This window comes from Lupinus angustifolius, chromosome LG07, assembly GCF_001865875.1.
Source record: "Lupinus angustifolius cultivar Tanjil chromosome LG07, LupAngTanjil_v1.0, whole genome shotgun sequence".
Lineage (NCBI taxonomy): Eukaryota > Viridiplantae > Streptophyta > Magnoliopsida > Fabales > Fabaceae > Lupinus > Lupinus angustifolius.
In genome coordinates, this window is record NC_032015.1 from 17503104 (window position 1) to 17514122 (window position 11019).

The window sequence follows — 11019 nt, forward strand, 5'->3', positions numbered from 1 at the left end:
ATAATTAGTAATTATATATAATCATATTAAAATAATATTCTCTATTTTTTTTAGACCAAAACAAACAATACATCATTGTAGTGTTTCATTTTTTTAATTTTAAGTGAATTGTCTATCCATTTCTGGGTTATTATAGTTTAACTGGATTTAATATAATGGACCGAAATTTTCTGAGTTTAAAGTGGTTCAAACTATAACTGTTTTCAATTCCGGTTACTGAAATTATCCGTTCTCTTTCTAACAACATTACCTAGTATATTACATTTATTATTTTAATTTAGCATCTAAAATAATTTTGTGTAATCCACATTTTGATGCATTTTTTCTTCCTCTGAATCTGCATAAACCGCAATTCTTCACTTAAAAGCTAAATAAATTTTCCTAAATATTATGATACAATGTCCAAACAAATTAAACATATCCATTATCATGTGACATAGCTAATTTTGTGTTTTGTCCTTTGAGAAACTCGTTGAGACCCAAGTAAGTGATAATGTGGGAATCGTGAATACATATGAACAATCACTAACTGGTTTACATATCTTGTATATAGCGTGAATCTAAAGCAATACCACGTGTTTTTGTTTGTTTTGTTATGAGTTATGACCCTATGTTCTATATATACTAATGACATGAAGAATCTTATGTAATAATAACATATACAAAACAAACACAACCTTATAAGGATTGTTTTTTGTGTTAAGGTGAAATATAAACATGTCAGAAACTGGAGGTGGTGCAAGCCAGGAAGAGAAAAAGCCTGTTGATCAAGGAGGACACATAAATCTCAAAGTCAAGGGCCAGGTTTAATTCTCTTCTCACTTTAAACTATACATATTTTTTTTATTAGTATACTTCGGCGCAAAAGTAAGGTTGCTTGAGATCGCGGGTACAAATCTTCTCTATTAAACTATACATATTTCTTTGATCAGTGTAATTTGACGTAACAGTAAAGTTGTTGCTTAGTAACCATACTGTCATGGGTACAAATCTTCTTCGTTAAACTATACATATTTCTTTGATTAGTGTAGTTTGGAGTATTGCTTGGTAACAATGACGTCATAGTTAAACTACACATATTTCTTTGATTAGTGTAGCTTGGCACAAGAGTATGTTTGTTGCTTAGTAACCATGATGTCACGGGTATAAATCTTCTCAATTAAACTATACATCTTTGATTAGTATAGTTTGACGTAACGGTAAGGTTGTTGCTTAGTAATAATGACGTCACAGACTCACAGGTACAAATCTCGGAAACAGTATATTTGCTTGTAGAGGTAAGATTGCGTACATCTACCCTCCTCAGACCACACTAAGTAGGAGCCTCGTGCATCAGGCCGGCCTTTTTAGTACTTTACTGTTCAATTTTCTTTTTGTCAATGAGATGCTTTATCTTTTGCCATGAAGAACCTTTGGATTAATGTGCAGTGTGAATTTCTTGGTATATGAGTTCAAATGCTTTTTTGTAATCTAAATGTTTGAAGTGAAACTGAGATCTTGTAACAAAATATCTATATATGAAAATCTATATAGTAAATTTAATTGATATGCACAATATTATGCTATAACTAACTTACTCTGCCTTTGGTTCTGTTCCATGTTTCTGGCATATTGAAAAACTAGCACATCTTTTTAGCATGAACTCCTTATAAAATTTCTTAACCTGATTCCACATGGCTTTATTATATTGTAGGATGGAAATGAGATTTTCTTCAGGATAAAAAGAAGTACTCAGCTCAGGAAACTCATGAATGCTTACTGCGATCGCCAATCTGTCGATTTTAACTCGATCGCTTTCTTGTTTGATGGAAGGAGACTCCGGGCTGAGCAGACCCCTGATGAGGTAAATTATGTTTCTCTTAAAAACATAATTTACAATAGAACATTACGTCGTCGTTCAATTCGGTATTAAGGCTTGGTTGAACACAACATTAATTCAATTGCCACATTATTTTTTCAGTACTTAATGTATAGTTTGGTGGAATTTCTCACCATTTTTTATAGATAAAACTCTTAAACCAAAGTTTTAAAAATGACCTTTAGATATAACGATATCTCATTTTTACTCGTAAATACAAATACAAAATACTAACTTGTTTCTCCAGTATTACAGATGATTCTTTTCATTTTTTTTCTCGATTATCCAGTTGTACATCTTTCACTTGTTCGGATTTGCATCTTAATTGTTGTGTATGTTGATTCTAAGAATTTGCAATTTTTTGCAGCTAGAGATGGAGGATGGTGATGAGATTGATGCAATGCTGCACCAAACTGGAGGTGGAAACCATTTTCTTTAGATATAATATTGATTTTTATCAAAATGCTTGAAAAAGCTAATGATGAATGATCTATACATGTTCTTGTTTTATGTTTTTATTTTTCTGCCATATAAAATTGTGGTATGGGATTGAGTTTCATGTTTATGTAATCTTTGTTGCTTTTAAGGTACTTTTGTTGTGTTGGAAAGTTACAATATATAATGTTTTTGGTATTCACTCTAGCTTGATGAATGTGTTGGATGTCTGAAATTAAGATGAAAAATGTTACACCATGTTTTTGGGCAGTACTTGAAGGTAAACCCACCCTACCCATGTTTAGAAGGGATAAAGCATGATATTTCATACTAATCTTATAAATGAATCGGCTTATGTATGTCGTAACTTAGATGGTTATTGTGTGAGCATGACCCGAATTTTCAATATTAATTATCAATTATCAAATTTATAATACATTCACTTCTAACATATGAAAGCCAGTATTGGAGTCTCCGATACTCAAATATGATGAAGCAGAGTAATTTTGTAATTTTTAAATCTAATTTTTTCAAAAAATGATTTAAAATAGAATCATTCATGATTTGTTTATGTTACATGTTACCATTTCCATCCAATATTGTATCCTGTAGAATAAGGATGAACTTAATTTTTGAAATTGAACATCAAACTTTAAACTAAAAAATTTCAATATAATAATCTCAGTTTTTGAAATGATAGTAATGGCCATAACAATGACAATAGAAGTTGTTGGGCTTCAAAATATTAATGGCTTTAGAACTGTGATTATTTAAATAAAAAAATCAACCTGTTCAATAAGTATTTTGAATTAAATAATATGCCTAAGCCATAAACTGATAAAAGTAGACATCATTCAAACCGAATATAAATATAAATGGATTGATCTGATTTGAGTCCAGGACCACACAAATTAATATACCAATATATGTCCTTGGTCGTTACACAAATTAATATAAGAATATATGTCCTTCGTTGTTTACTAATTTCCATACTTATTTATTAGTTGCAAGATTTTTGTGGGTTAATTTCATATCTGAAAAATTGAAAAACTCAAAATAATTCTAAAAATATTAAGTGTTGGTCAAATTAATTATTTTTAATATTTTTTATGACTTTCGATGAAGACTATTTTAACTCACATTTATGATTTTTTAGTATTAATTTAGATTTTTTATTTTTCATGGATGAAATTAGTGCATATGAAAAATTATAAGGAATCAAAATAGATATTCACCCAATAATTTTTGTATTCAAAGCTTTTGTAGATGATCTTTCCAATCTTAAATGAAATTCAACATTTCCATAACACATACAAAACAAAAAAAGAAAGAATCATCATAAGAAATAAGATATGACATGAAACCTTCCACTTGATATCATGATTCACTTCTCAACATTATCTTAAATTTCAAATCAAAGCATTTAAGGAGAGGGTATTATTATTAAGCCAACCTCATAAACTATAGAAAAAGACATAGATATAACACACCTTCTTCAATTTGAGAATGGAACAAAGTGTGGAACAGGTTTACACTTAAGTGGCTTAGCCAAAAACACAGTAACCCTTCCTTCTTCTGACATATCAATCTCATTATTCTTTCCATCATTCACAACCCAATCAAAGCATTGAACCAAACTAGCCAATGTTGCTTGTATAACAAGCAATGCAAGTGATGCACCAGGACAACTTCTTCTACCACTTCCAAATGGTAATAGTTGATAATATTGTCCTCTTACATCAATTTTACTCTTACCACTTTCATCATTAGCTAAGAACCTTTCAGGGTTATATTCTAGGGCATTGTCCCAATAGTTTGGGTCTCTACCAATGGCCCATGCATTGATGAAAATCTTTGAATTTGGTGGAATATCATAACCATTAACTTGACATGCTCTTATAGCTTCTCTTGCAAATATTGGTGTTGGTGGGTGTAGTCTTAGGGTTTCCTTAACTATTGCTTGGAGATAAGGTAAGTTTGGGATATCTGATTCTTTAACAACCCTATCTTTACCAACTACATTATCAATCTCTTCTCTTGCTTTCTTGAAAACTTGTGGGTTTCTTATTAGTTCTGCTAGTGACCATTCTAGGACACTTGCAGGTCCATTAGTCCCAGCAATGAACATGTCCTGTGGAACACATTAGTCAAGTATTGTTAGATAGATTTCACTAATAATATGTACATAAATGAAAGCTTGCTCTAAAAAAATAACGCTGCACGAGACTCGTATTTAATTAGGTTCGGAGATAGTATATATATGCATTTTTATACCTATAAGTAGAGAGATTATTTCTAAAATTTGAGTCCATAACATTATAGTTTCTAAGCAATAACCGAAATTAGTAACCAGAATATTTGTTTATGGGAAGAATTATTTTCTTAGGAAATGGGCCCTCTAATTTGCTTTTTTTTTCCACATGACATTGACAAGGTAGCCATGAATGCTATAAACAGTGCCAACTATTTATTCACCTAACTTGTTGATGTAAAAAGCACACATAAGACAAAATATATTCCTGAATTACTGACAACAATTAATATCATGTGATGATGAATCTAAGTTTCTAAATAAATGTCAAAGAATAATAATAATAAATCATAGAGGTGACTCTAAACAAGTTGATAAAGTAGGAAAAAAAAAGAAAATTATTTTGATTGTAGAAAAAGCAGGAGTGAAAAAAGTTGTTACCAGGGCAAAAGCTTTGGCACTTTCTCTAGTAAGTTTATTATCACCTTCAGCTTCAATTAAGTTCAACAAAATGTCAAAAAGATCTTTCTTCCTATCACTATCAACACCCTCTTTTGATCTTACAACTTCATGCTCTTTCAAAACCTTCTCCATCATTGAATCCATCAAATGATGTGTTCTCATATTCTTCCTTCCAAGTCCTTGCAAATCCAAAGGCTTCATAAAGTTAAAGATATCACCTAAGTTAAAAGAACCAAGTAATTCTCCAATTTCCCTTATCACCTTTCTTAACTTTCCAACTTCATCATTGGTTCCAAGACTCTTCTTACCCATTGTCATTCTTGAAATGATGTTGTTGGTGTGCCTAATGAGTTCTTGTCTCATTTCAACACTTTTACCAGCTTCAGAAATCTCCAAAATATTCTTCAGAAAACACTTAATCTCATCTTCACGAATGTTAACAAAATGCTCAAGTGTTTTACCACTCAACAACTCAGTGAGACAAAGCTTCTTCAAGAACCTCCAATAAGTACCATAAGGTATGAAAAAATAATCAGCAGCACCATAAGTCAAATTCTCACTAGCAATCATAATGGGTCTGTTGCAAAATGATTCCTCATAAGTCTTGAGAATTTGCTTAGCCATTTCAGCTGATGAAGCAACTACAACATGGGTAGAACCAAGCATGACATGAATCAAAGGACCATATCTAATGGAAAGTTTATATAATGCTTGGTGAAGTAGTGACCTAAGATATGGAATGTGCCCTAGAATTGGCAATGAAATTGGAGGACCAGGTGGTAGATTAAGAGTTTTAGAAGACTTTGTGAAGAAAGATCTAATCAAAAGTGTTGATATGAACCATATGAGGAACAATACAACATAGCCTTGGATTTCAAGCATGGTTGATGGGTTGATAGAAAATGAATTATGTAACAAAAAAACTATGGTAAAATGATAATTATAAGGTTCAATATGAAGTGAGTATAAATAGAGAACAATGTTGCATGTAACATTTTTGAGTGTAGGTTTTTAGTGTATAGTGATAGCATGATAGTATATTAATTTGTGCGTTTCTCGTGGAGTATTATTATATTCGAGTTAAGCATAACTTGCACTCCACGTGGGATAAGGTACTTTTGGAATTAGTTCAATGTTCCCAACTTGGATTTTTATCTTTTAGGTTAATGTTTATACTATAGAGCTCGCACATCTCGTGGCAACACATTCAACTATTTAGGCTAAGTTCGATTTTTGGAGGATCAGGAAGAAAAAAACTTGATTTATAAGATATAAAATATATTTGTGAGATAATTATATTATATAAGTTTATAATATACTTATGAAATGACTCTATTATATATAAGTTATAAACAACATTATATATATACAAAATTCAATTCGTAAACATATACTTAATATATATATATATATATAAGTCGGTGTGGAAGTGAGTGAAGGAGGGTAGGATATGAATCTTGGTAACCAAAAATTACCACCTCACGTGAAAGAATGGGTGACTCAAGGACTTTGATGCAAATGGTGTTATGCTAAGTTCACAACAAGGACATGTTAAAAAAACCAATAATGGAAAAAAGTCTAAAATATCTATGAATTAATTAGATGTGTGATTTTTTTAATTAGATGTGTGAATTAAAATATCCATGAATTCATTCATCAACAAAGCAAATTATTCTGATGTAGAAAAGAAAAAACTCTTACATATAATAATAAAATATTTCTAATAATCATATTGGCTCTTTATTGTCTAATAAAAAAATAACTCAGAGTTATATTAATTAACATTTTTCCTTAACTTTAAAACTGCAAATTCAAAACTTTTGTCTCAAGAATTCAAATCTTACTTTAGGAAGTTCCTATATTTGAATGTCAACACTTTTGATGTTTTATTTTGCAATAAGTTAGCTACATTTCTCCTCCTTTTTGTGTTTCCTATGCAATATGAAACTTGACCTTACAAGTGTTTTTTATAAAATTCATTCTCATAAAGCAATGATCAACTCTACCATTTTCATAAAATTCATTGTTTAGGTTGAACAATCTTTTGTTATGTCCATTTGTTTAGAATTGATTTTTGAAGGATAAATAAAAATTTTAAAATTATGAAATAACTCTAAAATCAAAATACATATAAGTCACAAACCATTATAATGCGTAACATACGTATTCTTGTTAAGTGTCAAAATTACCTTAATTCATAAGGCTAATTCAACACTTTTGGAGTCTAAATACTTACTTTATGAAATTATAGTTAAGATTTTAATGATAAATTGTACTAATCCTATTTTTCAAACTTCTTTATATGTTTCAGGCTGAAAAAGACTAATTGGGCCAAGAATGGGCTAGAATGGGCTAAGCATGCAAAATCACGAATCAACTTTCCTGCTCTCAGCGTAGAAGCTGAGCTCGGTGCTATGGCGCTAAGTGTGGAAGCCATGCCAAGCGTGGAAGAAGCTAGGCGAAGGGTATGATACAAGAAGTGGTGTGCGCGTCATTGTTGCGCTAAGCGCAAGAGCCAAGATTCAGAAACATAAAAAGAGACCCAATATGTTATTTTAAAGGAGATCATCATATAGAATTACCTAGGGAGTTAGGAACCGAGTTTTTACAATGTATTTTTTTAGAATGGTTTATACTCTTCTTAGTTTGTAGAACAATGTAAGTTGGAAATAAGATGTAACGGAGTAGGAATAGTGAGGATTCTTAGCTGAGATTGTTTCTTTATATTCATTGATGTACTTTGGTTTTGATTTATGAATGAAATACTTTGATTTTTATGAATTATTCTTGCTAAACTTTTAATGCTTACTATGTGTTTAACAAAATGTGTTAAGGATAGAGCACAATGCGGAAGCACAGGATTGAATCAATTGAGAACAAAAGAGAAGCAAGTAAAGGATAAAGAAAATAACACACAAGATTTAACGTGGAAAAACCCATCAGTATGAGAGGAAAAAAACCACGGGCGATCAAGAGCAAAATTCCACTATGTAAAAAAAGAAGAGTACAATAAATCCTCTTATAATGATGAGGACAAATAACAATATTTTTTCTCACAAATACTTTCTCAAATGGAATAAGAATTCTCACCAAGAATGCACTCACAATATATGTGTAAATGAAAGAGATGTTGTGTGTTGTGAAGATGATTTTGAAGCTCTCTATATGTGTCCTTTTATAGGCAAGCAAAGTCTTGGTATCTTGGATTCCAAGCATTGGATGCTTGGAAACAAAGCCATAAAAGTGACATAAAATGCCCTTAAAGAGAGCCATAAAATAGTCATAAAATTATTTTAAGGCATAGTAATGAGAGGCATCTAACAAAATGCTTAGTTCGTTTAGGAAAAGAACCTTGAGAAGAAATTCTGGTTCAATAATCCAAAACATGTAATTCATTTTTTATGCTTAAAACTGGACGTAATTGCATGTTTAATTGTTACAGTGACTCCCTATGCTCATACGTTTGCTAAACATAGATTCATATTCGCATTGAAAACTCTCAAACTTGATGGTATCTGTTGCTAGACATAGAGGCACGTTTGATGGTTCATAGAATTATATTTTATCAACTTAGTTGTTATATATAGATCTAATTTGGTAAAGTGTTAACATAGACCAAGACATTGGCGGCTAATACGATTGATGGTGTGCATTAATCTTAACTCAAATATATAGTTGCTAGAAATAGAGGTATGTGTGAGTCATAATGTTTGATATTGTGTGTAAGGTTTTTGACTTTATTTCATGAGTTGCTAAGAGACTAAAGTACTAGTTCTTAGTGTAATTGAGGTCTGATATTGTGTAGAGTCATACTTATTTGATTGTTTGACAACTTACTATTATGAATAGTGAGACAATCCCACATCTAACTTTCAACATTTTTAATTATCAAAACTTTTCAACTAAACCAACAATACACTGAAAAACAGCTTGAGGTAGTAATTTGATTTTGAAATGCTAAGTCAGCAAATCCTTATGGATATGAGAACCTTTTACTCTTTACTTTTTCGACGCTGTAAGTAGTGTTTCTTACATCTAATTATCAGTTAACAATTCTTAATCACATCAATGCATGGGTAACATGTGTCTTTTAAACTATTACAATATATACATAATAGGTGTGTTTTTAACCATTCGATAAAAAAAATATTGTTCCATACGACTAGTATATATATAAAAGATGGTAGGATAAGAATCTGAATAATGAGAACCAATTATTACCACCCCATGTTAAAGATGGAGTGACTCATAGATATTGATGCAAATTGGTGTTATGCTAAGTTGACAGCAAGAACATGTTAAAAACCCAAAAAAGGAAAGAAAAAAGTCTAAAAAACCCATGAATTAAGTGAATAAATCACACATAGGTTTAAGTGAATAAAAAATGCATTCATATTTTGTTTTAACCAATCCATTATAAGTATAGTCAAATTCATTCATTTTGATAAGAAAATTAAAACATTTCTTCATTACTTAAGTAACATCTTGCAAAAGAAGTATTATTTAGATATAGTCAAAGGTTCCACATCTGTTGTGGTACTCCTTTGTGTCAGAAGATATCATTCGTTAGAAAAATATTTAATAATTGCAATTTTAACTTACATATTTTCTTTCAACCAATCAGAAGTAATGGTACATTGAGTGATACAAATCTGGTGTGTTACTAATACAAGCTAGACATTTATTTGTTCAGCAATTAGAGTAGTAAGTCAATTCATATTGTCCCTCAAACTGATGAACATTAGGATGGAATGGTATAGATTCTAAGGTGTATATAAAAATGAGTGAATATCTATCCACCGTAAAGATTTATATACAATCAGTATATTATTCACTATTCATGTTGTATTACCTTCTTCGGAGAGTTAATAATAATTATATATGAATGATGTAGTAACTGTGTATAAAGCTCTTACATTGTTAGTACATACATATTTTTGTCATAAAAAATATGTCAGAAGAAAGATCACGTTATGAAAACAAAGGAAAAATATAAAAAATTGGAAAATACAGAACTTAGACCCACATGAAGAGACTAATTTGCAATTGCATCTTTCATTCAATTAGAAACATAAAAAAAAATATCTATAATTATTAGAGATACAAAATGAGAAATTCGTATAAATTTTATGTATATCATATCAATTACCACATATTGTCTTCTATATTTTTATTAACTATTGAATTTATATATTGTATTCTATATCACACAAAATCGTATACATTATTTTTCTCTTTTAATATTAATTGGTGAGATATTTTAAAAAGAGGATCGAGAGAATTGATAAAATAGATACACCAATCACTTCAAGAAGCAGAGGTGAGTAACAAAATTGATTATATATTATTTATACTATATATATATATATATATATAAAAGAAAAATATGGTATAATTATTGCTATGGTATAATTTTGGTCTTTTAATTTCTACAAAAAAAAATCATATAAGTATATATAATCACCATCATCTCACCTTAATTAATTTGACCATTAAAATAAAGATAAAAAATATAATATAAAATGCACCAAATAAAAATTATAGTATAAAATACATTCAATACAAAATATTCTAATTCACCAAAATAAAATATATAAAACTTAAATATATGATACCAAAAAGTATAGGTCGTCACACGCTAGTGTAAATAAAAGTATAATATTTTATATTTGATAAAAATTAACTAGTATAATTAAATATGAATGATAAATTATAAAAAAAAATTATTATCTATGTATATCTTTTTCTCCATACATAATTTTCACATTCTTTTCCTGTCCTCTAATTGTTATATAAATACTTTAAACATTCTTTTAATCTTATCCTTTAAGTATTTTAAAAAGTTGGTGCCATAAGATTCTCTTATTTTGTGTGATATGAAATAGTAGATATATATAACTTTATCTTGTATGCAAAATGTTTCTTTAGGATTTGAATTAGAGAAAAAATATTTATTTACGGTTCATCATTCATTATTCATATTTAATTATTAGTAACTTCTTAAATAAGTAAC

The 11019-nt window shown here is 29.6% G+C and overlaps 2 protein-coding genes across 2 annotated transcripts; one reads left to right on the forward strand and one right to left on the reverse strand.

The window, feature by feature from the left end:
* LOC109353010 (small ubiquitin-related modifier 2-like) lies at positions 642-2491 on the forward strand. The gene is made up of 3 exons (XM_019595198.1): positions 642-804; positions 1694-1843; positions 2226-2491. The coding sequence occupies exons 1-3, from the start codon at positions 718-720 to the stop codon at positions 2295-2297; spliced, it is 309 nt and encodes a 102-aa protein (XP_019450743.1). The 5' UTR covers positions 642-717; the 3' UTR covers positions 2298-2491.
* LOC109352528 (beta-amyrin 24-hydroxylase-like) lies at positions 3773-5939 on the reverse strand. The gene is made up of 2 exons (XM_019594542.1): positions 4986-5939; positions 3773-4424 (listed from the first exon to the last, which is right to left on the reverse strand). The coding sequence occupies exons 1-2, from the start codon at positions 5886-5888 to the stop codon at positions 3789-3791; spliced, it is 1539 nt and encodes a 512-aa protein (XP_019450087.1). The 5' UTR covers positions 5889-5939; the 3' UTR covers positions 3773-3788.